Raw genomic sequence first — 24,180 nt, 5'->3', positions numbered from 1 at the left:
GAATAAAGAAGGGGTGTTTTTTCCCCACCATGAAGAAAATGGAGTCCCATGTGATTTATTCCCATAGTGGAGTGCCCAGGTTACTCTGTCCTCAGCAAGGACATCCCACAAGCAGTGGGATGAGCTGTTCCACCAGCCAGGAACCCCAGCTGTGACCCTGGAAACCCCTCAGGTCATTCTGAGCATTCAAACCCCTCACCTGAGCTGGGACAATGGGATTGGGAAATGGGAGGAGAAAGCCTGAGGTAACCTATGGCAGCAAGACAGAATCCCAGGAAAAGCACGTCCAGATTGGCTGTGGGACCTGCCAGGTTTGGGATTTCTCCACAATGGAGAAAAAAAAGCAAACAAGAGACACAAAAATGCTTCCCTCAAGGGACAGATCTCCTGCTAAATGCAGGTCCCCCTGCCTTCACCTGTTTTTTCTAAACACTTTCCAAAACTTCTAAAAATCCACCACGGCTCTAAAATCTCCTGCACCTCACCCTGTCTTCACCTGCTTTTCCTAAGTATTTTCTAAAATTTCTTAAATTCTACCACAGTTCTAAAATTTCCTGCATCTCATCCAATCTTCAACTAAACATTTTCTTAAATTCTGGAGTTCGTACATTCTAAACATTTTCTTAAATTTCTGGAGTTCTACCACACCTCTAAAATCTCCTGCATCTCACCCTGTCTTCACCTGCTTTTTCTAAACATTTTCTAAATTTTCTTAAATTCTACCACACCTCTAAAACTCCTGCATCTCACCCTGTCTTCACCTGCTTTTTCTAAACATTTTCTACAATTTCTTATATTCTACCACACCTCTAAAATCTCCTGCATCTCACCCTGTCTTCACCTGCTTTTTCTAAACATTTTCTAAATTTTCTTATATTCTACCACAGCTCTAAAATCTCCTGCATCTCACCCTGTCTTCACCTGCTTTTTCTAAACATTTTCTACAATTTCTTATATTCTACCACAGCTCTAAAATCTCCTGCATCTCACCCTGTCTTCACCTGTTTTTTCTAAACATTTTCTAAATTTTCTTGAATTCCACCACAGCTCTAAAACCTGCTCCTCCCCCTTTCCCCCATCTGCTCACCCTCTCAATGGGGATCTCCTCGGAGTGGCCTCGCTCAAAAGCTGGGCTCCTGGTTTCATAAAACACATCCTGGGTGCGCTGGGTCCCCCAAGAACTGGACTCTCTGATCCCTCCCTCTGGGGGTGGCCTGTCCAAAGAAAAAGAGGGAAAAAGATTCATCCTTTTGCAAAGAGATTTTGCTAAATTTGGCAAACCAAACTCGAGCGCCCTTTGGGGTTTCACGTGTGAAAATCAGTTGCAGGATGGGCACAATGGCTGGTGAAGCTCTAAGGTGCCCTGGGTTTTTCTCCTGTAGAGCCTGAAGATCCCATGAGAACAAGGAAATCAAACCAACCATGATTTTTTTTTTTCAATAATTAAGGAAAACAACTTCTGCCACTTAAATCCTGATGGACAATGAAGAATTTGGGAATTCAGGCTGATTTTGTGTGCAGAGCCAGCTGGACATTGGTCAAACACCTCAACCATACTGAAGTCCCTTCAGCTGTCCAGTCTGGTGTTGGTTTCCCCATCAGGATTATTTGGGATGTTTAAACCTCAGCTGTCTGTCACTAAAACTCCACAGCACTCATGATCCAGAGGAAAATCACCTGCAGAGCAGGAAATGGAGAATTGATAAGGGATCACTGTCACCAGGAGTGTTTGGAAAGCTCTCCATGAAGGGATCATTTCCCCAAAGAGACAAATTGTGCTGTGGCAAGCACTTGCTGCTGCCCAGTGCCACAAGCTCAAGGACTGAATTTATTCCCAAGGATCTCTGGCCTCTCAAAACCTCATTGCTGGGGTTTGTTTGGTTGTTTTGCAATGGTCCCAAATTCCTGTGAGCAAACTCACCCTGGGCAGCTTCCAGTGAGGATTCATGAAGGAAACACAAAGATCCCAATGCCACCAGCACTGGGATAACCACAGCAGGAGCAGAGCCACCATGGGAATTATCCCAGCCATGGTGAGAAGGGGCTGCTGGCTTTGATGTCACCAGAGCAGCAGTGGTGGATGGGGTGACCCTGAGGTGTGGGTGGCTCTGGGGTGAGCCCAAGGTTTGGTGGCTCTGGAGGGGCTCAGGGGTGAGCCCGAGGTTTGGTGGCTCTGGAGGGGCTCAGGGGTGACCCCGAGGTGGGGTAGCTCAGGGGTGACCCCGAGGGTGGCTCTGGAGGGGGCTCAGGGGTGACCCCAAGGTGTGGTGGCCCTGGAGGGGCTCAGGGGTGACTCTGAGGTGGGGTAGCTCAGGGGTGACCCCAAAGGTGGCTCTGGAGGGGCTCAGGGGTGACTCTGAGGTGTGGTGGCTCAGGGGTAGCTCAGGGGTGACCCCAAGGGTGGCTCTGGAGGGCTCAGGGATACTCACAGGGCTCCCCCGTTGTTGAGGGAGGCCGAGCTCTTCTGGCGCAGGAAGGCCTTGGCGTTGCTGAAGGCCGCGGGCTGCGTCTGCTCCAGGGTGGCCTTCAAGGGGTGGAACAGGGACACCGGCCCGGGCTGCCAAGCACAAGGGAGGGGTGTCAGAGCTGGCCTGGCCTGCAGGGCTTTCCCTACTCTGTGAAAAGTCCACTTTGCCACCCTGGGACAGCAGAAAGCCATGCCAGCCTGGCCACAGCAGGGAGGGGCTCTGAGGGACCCCTGGTACAAGTCAAGCCCTGCTGCAATCCCCCCTCCTTCCAAATGCTCTCCCCAGCCCTACTGCAATCCCCCTTCCTTCTGAGTTCTCCCCATCCTTCCAAATGCTCTCCCAAGCCCTGCTGCAATCCCCCCTCCCTCTGAATGCTCTTCCCTTCCCTCTGAATGTTCTCCCCAGTCCTGCTGCAATCCTCTTTCCCCCTAAATGTTCTCCCCAGTCCTTTTGCAATCCCCTTTCCCTCCAAATGCTCTCCTCATCACCAGAGCACAGCAGGGAATTCCCCCTGGATGTGGCCAGAGAGGCAGCACAGTTTCAATGGCTCTGGATGGAGCTGGTGGAACCATCCAGGTGTGGGACAGATCTCCACCCTGTGCTGGAGATCAGCTGGATGCTCATCCTAAAAACAACAGGTATTTGTCCTTCTGGAAGTGATTGGGCTTTCAATGCCAGTTGTGTGAAAATATTTTCTAGAATTTGTAAAAATTAGAGCCAAAATGACTTGGAATAATTCCTATTTTCAAAAATAACTTAAGCCTTCTATAGCTACAGCAGCTTTCAATAGTTCTTTGGTCTCCCAAGGAAATCTTTTGTTGTGCCCTAGGCCACTTTTTAACACAGCATTTAGAATTTCAAAGATCAGTTGTCATTTTTTTGAAAAGATCTTTCTTTACTGGAAAAGGCAACTGCAACAATTTTTGAAAGTATTTTTTTACAGAGACTTTCAGTAGAGATTTCCATTTTTGAGCCAGCATTTTGAAACTCTGCCTGGAAGAGCAGCCAGGCCTTCTGGATGAATCCTGCTGGTGATTTTTGTTAAAGCTGCCCAAGAGGGAGGATAGAAAAACCCCTTTTTGTACCTGACACAGGCCCCCGGGGGGCTGGACTTGCTCCCTGCTGTTCTTATTCTGCTTGTAGAAGTCAAATATCATCAGGGCTGCGTAGACCTTCCCCACAGTCATTTCATCAGCTGCCAGAGCAACACAGCAGAGCCATTCCAAGGATGAAGAGAAGAAAGGAATAAGAAAAAAACCAGCAAATGGTGAAAAACAGGGAGAAGGAGGAAGCAACATAAAAATTTTGAGAAAAACATATTTATTAATAAAATAAATTATAATTATTAATAATAAATTATTTTTATGAATAAGAAATAATAATGATGATGATAAATTATTTTATGAATAAAATAAAATTTTATGAGAATAATGAGGTAAAACAGACACAGAAAAGTAGGGGAAAGGAAAAAAAAAAAGAAAATGTTACAACAGATTCTTCAACTCTTTGCCTGTTGCTGCCTTGCCTTGGTTTGGAGCTCTCTGTGGCAAACACAGGGATTGTGTAGGAAAAACCAGGCAGGAAAACTCAGTGGCATTGTCAGCATTGCTGAGAGAATTCCTAAATTCACCCCAGACCCCCAGCCAGCCTTTATCAATACAGCAGCCTTACCCCTGCTTCTCTGAATTACAGTGAGTGGAGTATAATGGGCTGATATACATTTAAGGAATATTTCATTTTTCCAGATGGATTTTTCACCCTCAGAGCCATGGGACAGCCATTCCCTGCCCAGCACTGGAGCACTCACCATGGAAAAAACTGGAGCAGCAGAGATAGAGGAATCAAGAGAGGAGGGGAGGGAAAGACTTCAGCAGTCACTACCCACTGATCTGCACCTCCTCACTCCCTCATTTTTCCTAATTAACAATGCCTTTATTATTCCACACTGCTTCTCATTAATCAGGAACCCAGAGCTAATCAAGAGAACAGCAAACTCCCCATTTTCTCAGCACTTTTGCCCAGGACATCACCAAATAACACAAAGGCCTTTAACCCCCAAACACCTCACATCCGATTCCCCAAGTCCTCAGCAAGCTTTAGCTTTCCTTCTCCCTGTTTTTCTGGAGCTCAAATGGCAGAAATTGCTCTCCCACCCTGCAAGGCACAGATTGGAGGCTGCCAGAAATGGGGAGGAGCTCTGGAAGAGGCCACACAGGGCATTGGTCTCTTCTGGGCACTGTTTGGGATTTGGGTTTTTCTGTGCACAGGAAATTTCCTGCAGCACAATGAAGTCCCTGCCTGGAGGTGAGCTCAGCTCCCCCAGTCCCTGTGTGACAGAGCCAGGGCAGACCAAGGAGCTCAGCTGCCCTGGGTGTCCCTGCTGCATCCTCCAGGTGACACAGACAGGGCTTGGGACAGAGCAGGTGAGGAGGGAAGAACCTCTTTTGGGGTTGGATAGAGCAGATGAGGAAGGAGAAACCTAATCTGGAGTTGGATAGAGCATGTGAGGAGGGAAGAACCTAATCTGGGGTTGGATAGAGCAGATGAGGAGGGAAGAACCTAATCTGGGGTTGGATAGAGCAGATAAGGAAGAAAAAACCTGATCTGGGGTTGGATAGAGCAGACAAGGAGGAAGAAACCTAATCTGGGGTTGGATAGAGAAGATGAAGAGGGAAAAACCTAATCTAGGGTTGGATAAAGCAGACAAGGAAGGAGAAGTCTAATCTAGGGTTGGATAGGGCAAATGAGGAGGGAAGAACCTAATCTGGGGTTGGATAGAGCAGGCAAGGAGGGAAAAACCCAATCTGGGGTTGGATAGAGCAGATGGAGAGGGAAAAACCCAATCTGGGGTTGTACAGAGCAGGCAAGGAGGGAAAAACCCAATCTGGGGTTCCTGGGTGTCTGGGATGGACCCAGTGCTTGAAGCACTTACGTTTGTGAGGAGGCACCAGCAAATCCAGAGTCTTCTGGGACAGGTTGGGCCAGACCAGCGAGATCTCCTTCCTCAGCTCAGCATCACACTGGTGCTGCTTCACACCTCCTGCAGCCAGGGAGGGAGAGGAGAGCAGTGAAGCCCTGCCCTGGAGCACATCCCACTGTTTGCATCCCCCTTTCCTGTTCCTAGGGAAGGGTGAGCCAGCACAGCCCTTCCCTGCCCAGGCAATCTGTGAATTCTCCATGAAAGAAGTGCAGGAACCCAGCAGGAGCAGCCTTGCCTCACCCTGGGCACCCTGAGTGTGAAAAATGCATGTATTTTATGATTGGCTTTTTGCAAATATTAAAATTAATATTAGATGTGTTGGATTAGAAAGTAATGCTGTATTAATTCTCTTAAGTAGTGTGTTAAATATAGTTTTAGGTTATAAAAAATGTCAAAATAGAAACTATGCTATGTAGGATACTTTTTTAAAGAAAGGACTCACAGCAATATAGCAGCCACAGGACACCTGAACCTTTCAGAGAAAGAGAATTTATTGCCCCACCAGCAGGAGAAATGAACTTCTTCCTGCCTCAAAGGCACTGTTAGGATTCAGAGGAAGAAGTTGACGATGACCAGACAGAATCCTGTGTTTGAATGGAATTTATGCATCATGGATGAGGTGTATGAATATGCAACAGGCTGTTGTTTTTAAGGGTTAATCCTTTGTTAACGTGGGTCCTTTTTTGGGCTCGTGCTGCCCAGAAAAAGGTACCCAGACATCTTTAACTCTTTGTTTCTATTGTCTCATATTGTCCTAATTCAAATTGTCCAAATTATTATTACTCTAATTGTATTACTATTTTTTATAACCATTTTATTACTATTAAACTTTTAAAATTTTAAAAACAAGTGATTGGCATTTTTCACAGTGAGCACTGACCTGGGACGTAAATTTGAGCTCAAACTTATTCCATGCTTAAACTGCAAGTGCCTCTTCCATTGGGGAGTGTCTGTGGAGGCAGCAGCACCTCCCAGGTGGGATGGAAAGGACTCAGACATGAATTGCTGTGATGGTGTTCACAGGGGTCCCAGGATGAGGGAAGAGATGAGGATCTGACTCCATGTTTCAGAAGGCTGATTTATTATTTTATGATATATATTATATTAAAACTATACTAAAAGAATAGAAGAAAGGATTTCATCAAAAGGCTGGATAAGAATAGAAAAAGAATGGAATGATAACAAAGGTTTGTGGCTGGGACAGAGAGTCCGAGCCAGCTGACTGTGATTGGCCATTAATTAGAAACAACCACATGAGGCCAATCCCAGATGCACCTGTTGCATTCCACAGCAGCAGATAACCATTGGTTACATGTTGTTCCTGAGGCCTTTCAGCTTCTCAGGAGAAAAAAATCCTAAGGAAAGGATTTTTCATAAAATATCATGGCTACAAATCACAAAATCCTATAACCTCAGACTGGTTTGGGTTGGAAAAGACCTTAAAGATCCTCTAACCCAAGGCTCTGCCATGGCCAGGTTCACCCTGCACTGAGCAGTGTCCTGATGAATTGATTACAAACCCTCTTCAAACCCACCAGCTCTTCCCAAAACCCCTGGCAATGGCACAAATTGAGGGTAGAGCAGAGCCAAACCCAGCAGCTCTGTCCAAGGGCCAAAGCCAGGCCTAAATGCACACGTGGAAAGTGATTAAAGGCTGGGGGAGCCCCAGGCCAGCTCCCAGCTGAATTCCCCTCGCAGCAGGTAATTAAGGACTTCATCTGAATGACAGGGATTATTTTTCTAAGAGCAGAGTAAGGGAGGAGGCTCTGGGTACTCTGTTACACCGTGGCTTGAACTCCCACACGGGAACTCATTAGGGAGGTTTATTAAGGGCCTGTTAAACCCACTAAAGACTCAATTAAATGTAGCACATGAAACCTATTCAAAGGGAGCTCGTAACAACAAAACAGGTCAGAACCTCACACCCTGGAGCAGGGCTAAACCACAGAAATAATCCAGGCTATCAGCTGAGTTCTCCTCTCTGGCTCCCTTCCAGCTTTCAAAAGGGTGGGGGAGCTTTTCCAATTGAAAAAGGCTGACAGGTAACCAGAAACTGAAAATTAAACAAACTCTCAGCATCCTTATCTAGGAGCTATTCCTGAAATAAGATGCTGGCTCCTAAAGTCACAGGAAATCCTAAAAGCATCTGTAGAAATGAGTGTCTGATCCTTGTCTTGATCCCACTCCTTTGGGGAGCCCCAGGCACCTCAAAATTTTGTCCTTTTCCAGCAATGCCTCCCCAAAGCATCACAGGCAAAGTTTAAGCAGCACAGGAGGGAGGAGATTAACTCAAATATTTGCACTGGCCTAAAACTGCTTAGTTTAGGCCTAACCCTGCCTTGCCCCTGCTCCCAGGAGCCTGGTTCCCTCCTGTTACCTTTTAAATGAGGTGTAAGAGTGCTTAGGCCAGGCATGCCTCGACTGTGACCCCAGGCAGGCTGATGAGATGGGGTAACGACCCAGAGAAAAGGCCGGTGCGTTTTGTTACACTGCAAGGTTTAATTGGGAGCCAGTAAACGCCTGATTAACCACTCCAATAATCACACTGGATCTCAAGGTGGAATGTGCTCCAGGGCACTTGCAGTTCCTGCCTTGCTGCCAGCATGGAAGGGCTGGAATAGTTCAGAACTGGTGTGGAAACTCATTTCTGATTCAGGGTAAGGAGGACACGTCCTGGGCTTCCCAGCTGGGATGGGCAAGGATTCCCACATTTCACTGCCACCCCAAAGGCACAGGGATGCTCAGGACCTCTCTGGCCTCTCCCCAAGCTCCCCTTTGTGGGCAAGGCACAACGTCCCAAGGATTTTCTGGGATTCACATTCTCTGAACCTCAGAGAAAATAAAAACAATTCTTATCTCATTTACTGCTCCTGTGTTTTGGAACAAGTGGAACGCATTGAGGAAGATTGTTTACCTGAAGGAATTTGCTTAATTGGATTCTGGTGTGAGTGTTTTTGATTCACTGACCAATTGAATCCAGGTGTGTGTGTGTGTGTCAGGACTGTTGGCTGACAGTCACAAAATTCTGTGCAGTGGAGTACTTGTGCAGATTCAGTTTAGATGTAGTGTAATATAAGATAATTAATATATATAATTATATATATGTGTAAATATATAATATAAAGTAATTAATTAGCCTTCTGATATCAATGGAGTCCTCCTCATTTTCTCTCCAGACTTAGGAGCTGCCTTGATTTACTACACCCCTGTCCTCGAGTGTTGGCATGGGAAGATAGGAATCCCACCTGGGGCAGAATTTCCATGGTTTTGGGAGGACACCAAGCCCACAGATTTCACTGAATACTCTGAGCTGGATGGGACCCACAAGGATTAAGTCAAACTCTTCAGTGAATGGACCATCCAGGGATAAATCTGTACCCTTGGTGTTCCTGGCACCTTGCTGGGACCAACCAAGCCCATCTTGTGGTCAGGAGCTGGGCTGTGAGCCACTGAGCTCTCAGAAAACTCCAATTTTCTTTGGTTTTCTGGAGCTCAGATGGCAGAAAATGCTCTCCCATCCTGCAAGGCAAAGGCTGGAGGCTGACAAAGCTGGGGGAAAGCTCTGGAAGAGGCCAGGCAAGGCACTGGTCTCTTACTGGTGCTGTTTTGGGTTTTTTTCCATGCACAGGAAACCTGCAGCATAACAAAATCCACACCTAGAGGAGCTTCAGTTCCCTAATCCCTGTGTGCCATGGGCACAGAGCATTCCAAGGAGCTCAGCTGCCCTTGGTGTCTTTGCTGCATCCTCCAGGTGACCCAGCCACCCCTCAGCCACCCCATCCCTGTGGCCTGATTGATCTCCAGGTGACCCTGAGGCCAGTTTGATCTCCAGGTGACCCAGCCACCCCATCCCTGTCACCTGAAGCCAGTTTGATCTCCAGGTGACCCAGCCATCCCCACCCTCTCACCTGAGGCCAGTTTGAACTCCAGCCACCCCATCCCTCTCACCTGAAGCCAGTTTGAACTCCAGGTGACCCAGCCACCCCATCCCTCTCACCTGAGGCCAGTTTGATCTCCAGGTGACCCAGCCATGCCCACCCTCTCACCTGAGGCCAGTTTGATCTCCAGGGCTGTGCGGATCAGGGCCATCAGCGTGGAGGTGAAGTGCACAGTTAAATCCTCAGGAGAGATGGGCATGTTCATCCTCACCAGGCGCTGGAGACAGACAGGGCTGGCTGTGAGGGGGGCCAGGAGTCCTCCCCCCACCCTCACCTGCCCCTCTCTGAACCCCCAAAATACCCAAAACATGAACAGGAAGGAACTGTTTGTGTGCTGAGCTGAAATTCTTCTGCACATGGATAGCAGCTCCTGTCCAGGAGTGGCTTTGGGGTAGAACTTCAGTGGGTTCAAGAGTGATTTGCCAGCACTGCACTGCAATCCTACAGAGCTCTCCCAAAAGGAAGCCAGGTGGGGAGGCTCTCATCCCATTTCCTGACTGTCTCCAGTGGTGTCTGCACCATCCAGATGTTGGAACCCTGGTTGCTGAGAATTTCAGATTTCTGTGCTGACAGCCACTGACCCCAGGAGAACACTGCATTGACCTGAGGCTGTGGAGAAGCTTCCAGAATGGAATGGCAGGACTGGGATTGTGGGTGTGGAGTTTGAATAGAAGTGTGTAATACCACAGGGTCGGAAACTTATTAAAGTTTTAGGATATAGTGATATATATATATATATGAAGATGGAGGTTTTAGGGCAGAGGCTAGTCCTTCTTATTCACCTTCTTCTTCATAGGTTTAAGCAGTATTGTATAAAAAAGTCAGCAAAGTCCAAGGAAGTCCCTGGGTGTTGATCTGCCTGAGCACAGCCTCAAAACCAGTGGCAGCTTGGCCTGGCCCTTTGCAGGGGAGAGAATTTCATCCCCACCTGAAAGCTGCTTGGGCTGTTATTTACACCCCTCTGTCTGCCCAGAAACCTCCTCTTTGCCTAACAACAGCCCCTAAAGGCTGCTGGAGATGCCAGCTGCACTCCCCCCGAGGCTCTGGGTGCTGCAAAGTGGGCACAAGCCTGGCACTGTTTGCAGAGATGCAGATTTTGCTGCAGCCTCTTTGCTGCCCTGGGCAGAATCAGCAGCAGAAACTCCTCAGCTGATGGGAATTGTCCTGCTGGGGAAGGGAAGGTGGTGCAGGTGAGAGCAGGGAGCTGCTGGAGCCTCAGGCAAGGGGAGAGGCTCAGTGGGAACCCTGATTGCTGCTCTGTGTTCTCCCCAAACCAAGCCCTGGCTGGGGCATGAACACTGGGCCAGGTGTTCCATCTCTGGGATAACCTCCCTGCTTTGCCAGTCTTCCAGGTTTCACTTCCAATTCTGCTTCCCTGATGTATGGACTGAGCTGCCTTAGAATCCCAGACTGGTTTGAGTTGGGAAACACCTTAAAGATCTCATCCCACCCCCTGCCATGGGCAGGGACCTTTCCCAGCCCAGGTTGCTCCAAGCTCTGTCCAGCCTGGCCCTGGACACTTCCATGCCCTCAGAGGGGGCAGACCCCAACCCTGGCGCCTTCTGGAGACAATTCACCCTCAGGGGGACACTTGGTGGTGTTGGCATGAGCAGACAAAGGGCACAAAGTGCTGGTCCAGTGTAAAATCTGCTCAGGAGAGCTGAAATCTCCTTATTCACCCATTTACGCATTTTCAGCTCTCATTTCATCCTGCAGGGACCAGAGACCGCTGTAACAACATCCCTGTCACCTGAAGTCTGGGACAAGCCCTTGTGCTCTCCCTCACAGCATGCCCAGAGGTTATTCTGTGTCTGCCCAGCCTCAGAGACAGGGAAATCAAAGTTCAGCCTCTCAGTCAGTGACAGTACCAAGTGCTGGCAACACCATGGGGTTTTTTTTTTTGTTCACTCATGTCAAATGAAACAGGCTTTAATTCCAATTCTGCCCTCAGCACACAAAAAGTTACCAAAAAAAAACCCCAAAAAACCATCAATGAGAGCTCACAGTCAGCAATCACAGAGTCCCAGAATCCCACTGGAGTGGGAGAGAGGGAAGGGATGCAGAGAGAAAGAAGATGCATGCAAGTGAAGAACAGGCAAATGAGGAGCAATTCCCCACAGGAGAGCTCTATCCTCACAGAAATCACCCCAAAACCACTTGGGCACATCTCAGGTGTTCCCAGCTGACTTCCCAAAGGATACAGATGCACAACACAGGCCACCCACAGCTGCACTGAGCAGTGCTCTCTCCTCAATCTGAGCCAGGACAGAGGATTTAGGGGAAGATTTTCCAAGGGGATTCCCACTTTTGGAAGCTTGGTTGAGCAAAACCCACATTTTGCTGCAAACAGGCACCTGGAAGAGGCTCTCCCTACCCCACCTCCTTGCCCTGCTCCCTGCATTCCCCTCTGCACTGCCATTTTCTCCATCCCAGTATCCAAACTGGTAACTCAGACACCTCCAGCCCACTGGAATTCCCAATGTGAGAGCCCAGCAGGGAGCAGAAGGGGGGGTTGAGGTGCTCAGGAGAGGGGAGCTGTGATGGGATGAGTCCCTGTGTCCCCTCAGGTGCCAGGCTGGGATTCACCTCCCTCTGGACAGCACTTGAGGAGTTCCTGCCCTGCCAAGGTGAGCTGCAGGTTGCATCTTCCAGCTGCCCATTTATTGCCCAAAAAAAAGCCAAAAAATAAGAGAGAAATGTCTCAGAACCTGCAGCATCCAAAGCCAACAAGCCTCAGCTAAAGCCACCTGAGATCCTCCCAAAAACAGGGAAAATTCCTGTCTTGGAAGCCCCTGGCTTGAGAAAAATCTGTTCTTTAAATGAATATTGGCATGTCTGAGAGCTCCTGCTGAGGGTGGAGCAGCTGGAAGAAAAGAGTTGATTCACCTTGGATCCAAAATAGCTTTGCCACCACGGCTGGGGGGGTGAGGGAGGGGTGGGTGAGGCAGGGGTGGGTGAGGCATTGCTCACCCCACACCCCAAATCAATGTCCCAAATCCCCATGGGCACCCAGAGCCAGGAATCAGCCAGACACTGGCTCAGCCAGGAGGGATTTGATCCTTGAGCATTATCAGGGGTGTTTTCCCAATGCCAGAAATGCAGCAAAAAGGCTGAAACTGCAAACAAAAGTTATACTAGGTTTTTTTTCCTCCTTTCAATATTACAAAATGACCTTATACATAAAAATATCTCCTGGTGCAGAACTTGAAATTTCAAGCCTTTCCAGGTTATTTTCTAATTTTATCTGTATTTAATTCCTCTCCATTTCTAGAGGATCCATTTAAAGGGAATCCAATTGAAATTGGTAACATTTGTCAAACTCAAAATATTCTGCTTGACCCAAAATTTCTTCTTGAAAAATTCAGTCATGAACTTTTGGTTTTCATCCTGCACCAGGCTAGAAGAGAAAACCACAAGTTTTCTCAAAGATTATGGACAAGAACATAGGTAAAAAAAAAAAATTGAAAAAGTTGTTTAGAGTGTACTCAATTAAAACAAAAATTAACTTCCCCCCCATTTTTTTCTGTTTCTTCTGCCTGACTTTGTGCTTCAAGACTGTCAGAGCTGTAGCTCATGGATTGAAACAGGATGAAAAAATTTGAGAGGGAAAGGGAATGAAGGGAAAAAAGGAAAAGGGGGGGAAAAAAGGAAAAGGGGGGGGAAAAGGAAAAGGGGGGGGGAAAGGAAAAGGGGGGGGAAAGGAAAAGGGGGGGGAAAGGAAAAGGGGGGGGAAAAAGGAAAAGGGGGGGGAAAAAGGAAAAGGGGGGGAAAAAGGAAAAGGGGGGGGAAAAAGGAAAAGGGGGGGGAAAAAGGAAAAGGGGGGGAAAAAGGAAAAGGGGGGGGAAAAAGGAAAAGGGGGGGGAAAAAGGAAAAGGGGGGGAAAAAGGAAAAGGGGGGGGAAAAAGGAAAAGGGGGGGGAAAAAGGAAAAGGGGGGGGAAAAAGGAAAAGGGGGGGAAAAAGGAAAAGGGGGGGGGAAAGGAAAAGGGGGGGAAAAAGGAAAAGGGGGGAACAAAAAAAAAAAAAGGAAAAAACAACAACAAACCAAAAAAATCCCAATAACAACAAAAATAACAACCAAAACAAACAGAAAAAAACCCCCAACTCTAATTTGGATAATTTCCCATCTTTCTGGAGCCCAGAAGGAAATTTTGGGAGCCTGCTGCTCCTTCCCTACACTGATAAAGAACTTGGGAATCACCAGCCACAGCCCAGGGGCTGGATCAGTGTTTGGACTCGATGACCTTGGAGGTCTTCTCCATCCTAAATGATTCTGTGATCCCATCAATTTAAGTCTTTTCTATCCCATCAGATGAAAAGGGGGAAGAAAACCTCTTTGACATCACCCTGCTGTATCAGGATTTGCTCACTGTTCCTGCCCATGGAATTGGGCGAGCGTTGAGGTCCCTTCCAACCCAAACCATCCTGGCATTCTCTGATTGCTGGGATGATCCAGGGGCGCTCGGGTGAATTAATGACGGGAAACGGGAAGGAGAAAAAGGTGGAAATGCTTCCCAGGAGCCCTGGGCTGCAGGGAAGGGATCCCCAGCCCCGGGGAGGAGCGCAGCCGGCAGCAGGTGGAGTCCCCGCTCCGCTGTGGGAGCCCTCCTGCAGCCCCCGCCTTTCATTAGGCGGATTTGGAGCTCGTTAAAGCTCCTGCAGGAGAGGCCCCAGGGGCAGCAGCCGTGCCGATGTCTCCGGAGTCTCGTAATTAACGCTGGTGATAACGAGGGGCTGATTAGAGGCGGGGTCGGGAGGCAGCGCTCGGTGCGCGGGGTCAGGAGGCGGCCCCGGCGCTGTTTAATTGGTAATTAACAGAGTCAGCGCTAATGAGGAACCGAATCTCTGTGACAGCAATAAATTCCCTTCCAGCTTTGCTCAGGAACTGCCTGGACAGTGGCCCAAAAGGCAGGGACAGGGTTGGAGGAATAGGGGGGAAATTTATCCCTGGATCAAAGGTGCCTTGCTGGATTCCAGCCTGACCCAGAAAAGTGACTGCACCCTAAAACCTGGCACATTTACCCAGAGACAGCAGGAACAGGAGCACACAGTGCCTGGAAAACTACTGGCACCCCGACAGATTTGAATTATTAAGAGCACCCCATCAGCCTCTGGGACAGGAACTGCTCTGGAAATGATCCCCAGACAGGAATAAATTCGGGACAGTGGAGCGCTGCTGTGGGAAATGAGGTCGAGTTTGGTGAATAAATTATTTGCTATGAATAATTCACCCCGACCTAGTTGGAATGATTCTACTCTGGTTTAATTCTGCTGGCTTTGGAGAGGCTCTCCACAGCTTTCATCCCTCTCAGATCATCCCAGGAATGACAGAATCCCGGGATGGTTTGGGTTGGAAGGGACCTCAAAGCTCGTCCAGTTCCACCCTCTGCCATGGGCAGGAACAGTGAGCAAATCCTGATACAGCAGGGTGATGTCAAAGAGGTTTTCTTCCCCCTTTTCATCTGATGGGATAGAAAAGACTGAAATTGATGGAATCACAGAATCATTTAGGATGGAGAAGACCTCCAAGATTGAGTACAAACACTGATCCAGCCACCACTGACCTGTATCCCCCAGTACCACATCCACATCTGTATGGTTTTAAATCCCTCCAGCAGTGGTGATTGCACCACTGGCCAAGGCAGCCTCTTCCAGGGCTTGAAAACTCTTTCTGTGACAAAATTCCTCCTGATGTCCAATGTAAACCTCTCCTAGCCCAGCCTGAGGCCGTTCCCTCTGCTCCTGTCCCTGTTCCCTGGAGCACAGCCCGACCCCCCTGGCTGTCCCCTCCTGTCAGGAGCTGTGCAGAGCCACAAGGGCCCCCTGAGCCTCCTTTGCTCCAGGCTGAGCCCCTGCCCAGCTCCCTCAGCCTCTCCTGGGGCTCCAGCCCCTTCCAGCCCCTCAATGCCCTTCTCAGTGTGGGTGGCCTAGAAGTGAGCACAGGAATTTGGGATTTTCCAGCCTCCTCCCCCAGCCCAGTGCAGGATAGAGCTCCCTGGTGCACCTCGGGCAAGCAGCAAAGCCACACGGAACTGCAGAGGCTGGTCAGGCTGACCAAGGAGAACAGTTGAGAAAAGGGAACCAGAAAACAGCAGAAAGGAAGGACAGCAGCCAAGGAGGCTGCAAAGAGCGGAAAATCCAAACAAAAACCAGTGTGGACGTGCTGAGAAGGCAACAAAGACGTGGGGAAAACACACAAAACCTCTGACAAAGACTGGGGAAAGTAGACATGGAAAGAAAAAGGGGGGATATGTGGGGCACAAGAGCTTTTGCTGGACAGAACAGTCAGGGGTTTAAAAACCAGAGGGAGAGGATGAAAACAGGGCAGAGACAAAGCCCTGGCTGCTGTTGGCACTGACTGAGCTGCACCTACAGGAGCAGGGGGTGATGTCCCTCTGCAGGCTCTGGGGAGGGGTCAGTGCCCAGGGGGATTTCAGTGCCCTCCTGAGTCTCCCAGGAGGATTTCAATGCCCTCCTGAGTCTCTCAGGGGGATTTCAGTGCCCTCCTGAGCCTCTCATCCACTTGGGAGCAGATTTCACATGAGGGACACCACAGGGGACACCTGGCAGGAGCAGGGCAGGGGGTGCCACATCCCACCACAGGCATGGGGGAAGGTGCCCAGCACCAACCCAGGGATGTGCTCACAAAGAAGTGGAGGAGGGAAGGAGCAAAACCAGTCCTAACCCATGAGGGGTTAATTTTATCAGCAATAACTGGGTGAGAGATCAGCCCAAAGTGCAGCTTTAATCCATGGGGGAAATCCTGATCTTGTCTTAAATCTGTATTTTGGAGTTCAGGGCTCTTTGATAAGGGGGAAATGAATGTGATCATCTCCAAACCCAGAGAAATCCAATGTTCGCCCAGACTGGAGCTCTTTGAACCCATCTCTGCCTGTGCTTGTGACACAGACACAATCCAGAGGATTCTTCTGAGATGGGGAAAAATTAACGATGTCTTTAAAGAATCAGGAGTCTGGGTTATAAAAAGAAGCCATTCCTATGTACCCAGGTTCTGTGGGTTTGTTCTGTAGGCACAGACAAATTAAAGGAGATATCAGGAAATTCTCAGGCTGAAGAAATGCCTCTGGGCAAAAAGTCTGCTATGAAAACCAGCCCAAATCTTATTTTAAATGCCAGTTTTAACACATGATCTCTTTATCCCCTTTTGTTTTCTTCCTTTTTGAATTCTACAAGATTTAGGGAAAAAAGAAAGAGTTTTATCCCTCTGGTACAGCCCCAGAGCAGATCTGGTTGCCCATCTGCAAACACCTCCTTTCAGCAGGACACAGCTCTCCTAAACCAATGGAAACTCACAGGTGGCAAATCCTTGGATTTCTGTGGATAATTGGTGTCTAAAATAGCTGAGACCTGGAATTTTGCTCTAGTTGGGTTTCCTCAAGCTCAGTTATGGTGGCCAGAAACAAATCAAATACAGCAAAGCCACCTCACTGGAGAGATTTAAGGTTATGTTTCATTTTCATTTTATTTTAAATCCTTTATTTAAATCCAAAAAAGATCTTGTAGGAAGATTTATCTGAATTTCTTCCTGCCTGAATAAATCAGCCCCAGGTTTGGCTCTGGCTTGAGCCTCTTTCCAAAAATCTTGGGTTTATTTGGTCTCAGTGAAAAATCCCTCAGTACAGGAAGGGCTGTTGTGGTGTGGATCCTTTGGATTGAGTTTTGGGGTTTGAGGGTGGCTGGAGTGACAGCAGCAGCCAAAAAATCCTGTTGGGTTTGATGGATCCTCAACCACACCAGTGATAAATGGCTCTGAGCAACCTCTCCCTCTAAACTGAGCTTCAGTGGTGAAACTTCCAAGGAACCAGCCTGGAAATGGAAGTCTCCAAGCACCCTGAGAGTTGTTGGGAGGCCTTTACTGGGTCTGCTCCATTTCCATCCAAATTTCCAGCCAGGCAGCAGCCTTTGGGATAGAATTCATTCTGGTGGCCCAATTAAAAAGTTTTGTCAAATCAGCAATAAGCTGGAGTGATTTCTCCATCTCCCTGTCCTAAATGTTTTCTGTTAAAGTCATTTCTTCCACGAGGGTGTTTAAGGAGCCCTTCTGGTGTTGTCTCTGTTTAATTGCTTGCTCACTCCTACAGTACTGCCTACTCTAATGACTCCAATCTAATTAAGAGGAGGAAAAAACAACATTCTACTGAAGGGTTAGTGAGACAAAGAGCCTCAGGAAGAAAAATGGGGATCTAATGGGGGGTAATTTGCTCATTAGCATTGTCCCTCCCCAAATTAACCTAAAGGGGAGGAGAATGAGAGAAAAGAGAGAGAAACACTGACAGAAAGAGAGCAGAGACATACTTAGAGAGACATACTGATGCGCCAGAGTTTCAAAGACCAGAAAAAAAGATACCCCCCAAAAAATGATATATATAAATATATAAAAATTAAAAAGAAAAAAATCAGAAGATCCAAAATCTTGCTTGGAAAGCAGAGAAAGCACCAGAAAAGTCCAGAAGAACAACACCAATGCCACAGAAACCCCACTTGAGCCACGGCACAGAAAGCTGGTGGTTGGGCAGGAATTCCTGGCAGGGTTTTCTACCTTATAGGCAACACGAGCTGGGCATTTCTTCCCAAGGCCTAGAGGTGGGGACATGTGTCTCAGCATCTCATACATGTCTGTGTAACTGATGCGCCCGCTGGCACCACAGGGATGGAGGCAAAAGCACCAGGACACAGAAATCCCATCAGATTGAGGCGGGGAAAACCAGGGAAGGGGTGGGGGAAAAGGCAACACAATGGAGCAAATGAAAAGAGGGAGAGAGAGAGAAGGGAAAGCAGACAAGAAAACAGAGATCTGGTTAATCAGATTTCTCCGGGAAACAAAACCAAACTCAAGAGGTGGGGCAGGAGAAAGGAGGCTCTGCTTCCGTTGCTGTTTCGGCGCCCAACGTCTCCTCCTCCTGCAGGGGTGGCCCTGGGAATGATTGATGTCCCCTGGGAAGGACTGATGCCCCTGGGGAATGCTTGATGCCCCTGGGGAATGCTTGATGTCCCCTGGGGAAGAAGGGGTGGCAGGGCTGGGTTGGGCTGGCTGTTGGTGGGTGGGGGATGAAGGCTCCCCCGTCACCCCCCAGAGCAGCCAGGTCCCCATGCCAGGGAGAGCTGGGGGGCAGAGTTATGGGACAGGGCTGGGGAACACAGCCCAGCTTTCCTGCCAGGAAGCAGCACTTTGGGCTTGGGTGATGGGACAAGGGAGAAGTCAAACATGGGGTTTTGCTGAGGGATGTACTGGGACTGCTCCCATTCCCAGCTGAGGCTGGGATTCTGCAAATCCCTGCTCCAGCAAAAGCAGAGCCCAGCCCTGGCAGGAAGTGGGAGGAAAACCTGCTCCTCCCTCACTTTTGGTGAGGTTTGTTTTTCACCAAGCCAGCCTCAACTGGGAATTGCAGAGGTTTGGGAAAAGTCCTTCAGAGCAGCCCTTTGCTGAGGGCATCTCCCTTCAGCCCTCGATGGTGGTGGTGGATAAATCTTGGCCTGTAAAACAAGGGGAGCAAAACAGCAAGAAATTCCTGCTTCACCTTTTTTGTGCCTGTTGGAATTAGGAGCAGAACTGTGCCAATCTCCTTTTGTTTTCCCCATCTGAGGAGACCCAGGGATGTTATTAATTAAAGTTTAACCCCTGGAAAAGCAGGATAATGTCCTCATCTCTATACCAACAAAGAAAACCCAAGCACCCATTTAAACCCCTCTTTTCTGAGCAGGAACCTTCCCACCAGCCCAGTGCCCTGACACAGATCTCAGTTCCTATGTAAAGCTTTGATGGAGGAGGAGGAGAGAACTCACCCAGCCCAAAACATCTATTCCTGTCCCTGGTAACTGTGCAGATAAAATCCCAGCCAGCTCTCCCAGCCCAGAGCTGATTTGGAGGCTGCTGAGAAACACAAAATGGAAACTGGAGCCCATGTCCTCCCTTGGTTCCTTCCTGCTCCTGGGCTGGGGTGTGGGGTCTCCTCTTCCTCTGCAGAGCTTCTGAGCTCTTAATCCTCACTCAGGTGTGGGAAACACCTGGGCTGGAGTGGAGAGGAAAAGGAAGCTCTGGGCTTCTCCTTCATCCTCTGTTTTCCAAGAAATTCCCTGCCTGGAACTGGGTCCCCACTGATGCCCATCCCACGCTGACTTCTCAGCAAGATCTGTCCCAAATCCTCCACCTGGGCTCCCAAGCACAGGGAGCTCTCCCTGTGCCATGAGCAGGAGCTTTCCCTGGTGTCCATCACAGCTTAGAGACATCGTTTAACCCCCAGGCCATCTCTGGCTGTGGCACCATGGAAAACTCATCCCTCGTCCCTTATCTCTGCCCAGATCCAATGCTTTTCCAGCTCAGGAAGTTGATCACTCAACAATGCTACAAAGCCAAAGCAAAGTTGCTGCTCCCTGGAAACCCTGGGATGCCATTTCTCTCTGGAATATATTGAAGTGCTGGGAAAATTTTCCCCAGGATTTCCCAGCTGGAGCTGGCAGGATGGAAGCTGGAGGGTTCCCTGTCCCATAAAACTGCCTGTCCCCAGCCAGCTGGGGTGTGGGAGGAGACAGGGAAGGGATGCATGGAGGAAAAAGGAGGCAGTCAGTCAATCATTCCTTTTTTCAGGCAGGGCATTGGTTACGTTGCACTTTCTTTTCTCTACTGGTTGCATTGGCACTCGGGAGAGGGAAGAGGGGATAAAAAGAAACAGAACCAGGACTAGAGATGCTGGAGGGATCTCTGAAATTCCAAACCTTGTAGGCCACCCTATGAGGGCACTTCTTTCCTAAGCCCAGGGGTGGAGCAATTACACGTAACAAATTGTACATATCCTTATAATGAATGCGGCAACTGGAAAGGAAACACCAGAGGTTATGACAGCAAAATCCAACTGGAATCAGCTTTTCCACAGGCAAACAGGGAAGAATCAGCTTTTCCACAGGCAAACAGGGAAAAATCAGCTTTTCCACAGGCAAACAGGACAAGTTGAAAGGGCAAAACAAGCTGAAAAGAAAGGTTAGTCTGGAAAGGAAGGAGCCACTTTAACACACAGAGAGAACTTCCAGCTGCTCACTCAACCTTATAGCTTTGGATTTTCCTCTGGGAAGCCTTCAGTGCTGTGTGGAAGGCTTCCCAAACATTTGGTTTCCTTTCCCACTCATGTTTTAATTCTCTGTCATGAGCATCAGCCTCCAGACTCTGCTGCCCAACACCCAGAGCCTGCAGGCCACAAAGAGCCTCTTTAATGGATTATACCTGGTATTTTATTACAGCTCATCAATGAATTATTGCCAGGATTCAAATTAGCTGCTTTAAAACCTTGGGAATCTTTCCCTGCCACTGTCACCTCCTACATAACCCCAGCAGGGCCATTCCTGGGCAATGAGGAATTTGCTGGGAGAGCAGAAAGTGTCACCTCCAGAGCCTGTTGGGCACTGGCACTGGGAAAATCCCAGTTTCAATACCAGAAGGAGAAACCAGACACCTCCTGGGAGCTTTATGGTCAGTCTCATTAACTTCCCACAATAATTTCAGCTAATTAAACAGCAGGACTATATTTCTCAAACTTTTTTGTATAACCAACCCCTAGGTGGGAAGAGCCAAACTTCAAAACTACCTCTGAAGAAAACTGGAATGATTTGGTGCCTTAGGGTAGAAATGGGGCTGTGTGTTCTGTTCCTGTTTGTCAGAGCTGGGGCAGTTCTCTGCTGTCCATGGGGCAGTTTTTTCTTGATCTCTCCCCCAGCCAATCCTCCCTGCAGGAGATCTCTGCTGTCCATGGCCACTGAGTGTCCCTGCAGGGCTGATCCAATTCCAGCATCCCATGGGGAGATGCTGCATTGCCCAGGGCAGGAGCCAAGCATTCCTACCTGGATCCAATGTGAGCCTGGCACAGCACAGCAGCCTTTGCCCAGTGCATTGCCAGAGGAGCAGCTTCTGCTGCCCTGCATGGCCAGAGGGAGCCCAGGCCCATCTGCAGCAGCCCTGGAGCTGCAGAGGAAAACTCCCCCCTTGTGCAGGATCCCTGCTCCAGCAGAGCCACAGCTGGCACTGCAGGAGGGCTGAGCCCCCATGGGATGGGGCTGTGCCACCCCCTGACACACAGGGGACAGGGACTGCTCTCACTCTGGCCAAGTATTTTGTATTACTTCTTTTTTTATTTTGAATTTTCCTATTAATGAACTGTAATTCCTGTTCCCATATCTTTGCCTGAGAGCCCCTTAATTTCCAAATCATAATAATTCAGAGTGAGGGAGTTTACATTTTCCATTTCAAGGAAGGCTCTTGCCTTCCTTAGCAGACACCTGGCTTTTCAAACCAAGTCATGTGGCCTCCCTGTATTTATTTTGGTGCATTCTCTTAAGAAGGCTGGAATGTTTTGGGAGAACTCCTTCAGTGTTGCTGCTTTTTGGGATGTGAAGAATTAAGGTCTATTCAAAGCTTTCCCCAGTCGAGTCCAAACTATGAATTTGAGAGCAAATGGAACCATGCAAGTCTTGGCTCCAGGCCTAATAGTGGGTCTAAAGAGGTTTGGGTTTACACTTTCCTTACAATTTTAGAAGGATTCTGGAAAATCAGGGTGTGGAAAACATGGCTGAACACTTCCATTGGCTCTCTAAGAGTCTGTGGAAGGCTGGAAAACCAACAGATGCTTTGCATTGGGAGATCATGGCACAAAATCTGGACAAACAGGGACCCTTTTCCAGATTCAGAGAATTCCACAATGATTTGGGGTGGAAGGACCTTAAAGTCCATCCCATCCCACCCCCTCCCATGGGCAGGGACACCTTCCACCCTCCAGCCTGGCCTTGGACGCTTCCAGGGATGGAGCAGCACCACCTTTTCTTTAAATCTGATTTTCCTCAGCATCCCATTATCCCAGAGAGCCCAGAGCTCCTTTGGGAACACCTGCAGCTCCTCCTGAGGGAACAGCTGATGGCAATGGGATGGCCAGAGCAACATCACCACTGTTTCCACAGGGTGGGCACTGGGAGAGGAACAAAACAGAGAAAGACCTCACTTTTTATATGTTGAACAAATAAAAGCTCCTAGAAATCCAATTTTGTGTTCTTTCCCTGTTCATCCTTAAATCCTGTTTTCCTTACTTTCTTAATTAACTCCCAACAAACCACCCTGTGCTCCCCATTTCTCTCAGTCTCTCTTTTTCTTTTTGTGAGCTCAAGGCTTTTTGTCACCCCTAAATCCAGCAGTTTTCCCCAGTAACAGTTTCCCAGTTACTCACCCCTAGGGAAGGTGGCACAGCTGGAATAACAGCTCCTAACTGCCTTTTTTAACTTCAATTTCAACAGTTTTTTCCTAGAAAAGTTTCCAGGGAGTTGGATTTTGTAACAAAACCAATGGTAATATCAGAAATAGGGGTAAAATACTCATTAGGTTGTGTTTAAAATATTATCTATATAATGAAATATAACAATTGTGGAGTATCTTTCATTTGGGGTCTCAAGCTAAGAAAAATGGATAAACACTGTAATTCCATTTTCCTTGGGATAATCAAGGAAGAGACCTTGGGAGAAGTGATCAGCTAGTGACCACATTCAGCTCAAATCATGGAATAATCCAATCATTAAATCAGTTGGGTTGAAAAAGACCTGGAAGATCAGAAAGGTCTTAAATCAAAATGCTTGAAAGCTCAGTTCTTGCTTAAAGTGTGAAAAGATTTCAGATTTGTGGAGATTTTAGTCCCACTTCTGAAAATGTGATTTCAGTGGAACTGTTCACACTCAATAACTTCCACCAGGGTGGAAAGGGAACAGGGTTAGAGAAAAAAAAAATAAAAACAAAAATCCAGAATTAGCATCTTAGTATGTGACATTTTCAGCATTAGCAGCTCTGGGAGTGGAAGGTTTGGCCCCTGAGTGACTCAGAGTTAATAGAGCGAGAAATCTTCCTGTAAACTCAGTGCTGGTGCCTCTTCTGGGTGGAAAGTTCCCGAATAAAAACATTAAAAATCCACATTGATCCCATTCTCCCCCTTGCAGGTGTATTCCTCCTCCCAGGGATGTAGAGCCAAGGCTGTTTTGCTAAGGAGCAACCCCAAGTTTTCAGCCTCATTGAGATTTTCCAGTGGGAAGAGACAGGATTGGATTGGAAAAAGGGAAAAAGAAAAGCTATTTGTGCCTGCTGAATCCCCACAAAGGATTTGCTGTGTCACAGACCTTGTGGGGATGAAAATCTGCCTGGAGATTACAAGCTGGTAGTAAGTGTGGAGTAAATATTCAGGTTGGTAGTAGGGGTGGCTTGGAGCAGTTCAAATCCCCCACAGTCCAGAGAAATGCAGGTTTTTGGAACAAGTTTCCATTTCAAGTTAGGCTAAATCATTTGAAGTGAGATTTGAAAGCAGTTTAATTGCATCCTAGCAGGGAGTTTGAGATGCTGATTATCCAAACACTCCCTGTCTCTGTCTCTGCTGAAGGGAAACAAAAAAGAAAGGAAAGATTGGAAGAGCTGGGGGCATCACAAATCCAGAGGAGATTCATGGCACAGGAACTCACAGGGAGGAAAAAAGGGATCCAAAATTAGCAGAGCTTTAAATGAAAAAAGAGTCTCCCAACAGGCAAATTCCCAAATAGAATAACAAGGAATTATTGGGACCTGGGACAGAGCATCCAGAAATGAGAATAACCCCATCACCAGGGCTGTGGTGCAGCAATACAGAAAAGCAATTTATTAAATCAGTCCTGCTCTAGAAGTGGTCATTGGGCAGGGCCATTCCCTCAATTTAAGAAAAAATTCCTTAATTTGGGGTCTGTGCTACTGCTCCACTGCCTAAGCCCAGTGTCCATGTTCCCTGTGTC

At 48.2% G+C, this 24,180-nt stretch overlaps 1 protein-coding gene across 10 annotated transcripts in view; it reads right to left on the bottom strand.

Moving 5' to 3' along the window:
* CACNA1B (calcium voltage-gated channel subunit alpha1 B) overlaps nucleotides 1-24,180 on the bottom strand; it is a 337,207-nt gene that overhangs the window by 14,322 nt on the left and 298,705 nt on the right. For all 10 annotated transcript variants that reach the window (XM_077189241.1, XM_077189242.1, XM_077189243.1 and 7 more), the window contains 6 exons: nucleotides 17,945-18,041; nucleotides 9,495-9,603; nucleotides 5,401-5,508; nucleotides 3,554-3,663; nucleotides 2,430-2,557; nucleotides 1,088-1,214 (listed from right to left, as the gene is read on the bottom strand). In XM_077189241.1, coding sequence (XP_077045356.1) covers nucleotides 1,088-1,214; nucleotides 2,430-2,557; nucleotides 3,554-3,663; nucleotides 5,401-5,508; nucleotides 9,495-9,603; nucleotides 17,945-18,041 — 679 coding nt within the window. The remainder of the gene's footprint in view (nucleotides 1-1,087; nucleotides 1,215-2,429; nucleotides 2,558-3,553; nucleotides 3,664-5,400; nucleotides 5,509-9,494; nucleotides 9,604-17,944; nucleotides 18,042-24,180) is intronic.

The sequence above is a fragment of the Agelaius phoeniceus genome, chromosome 21, assembly GCF_051311805.1.
Source record: "Agelaius phoeniceus isolate bAgePho1 chromosome 21, bAgePho1.hap1, whole genome shotgun sequence".
In the NCBI taxonomy this organism is placed as follows: domain Eukaryota; kingdom Metazoa; phylum Chordata; class Aves; order Passeriformes; family Icteridae; genus Agelaius; species Agelaius phoeniceus.
Note: the sequence above shows the minus strand (reverse complement) of the source record. Positions and strands in the feature narration are given on the sequence as shown.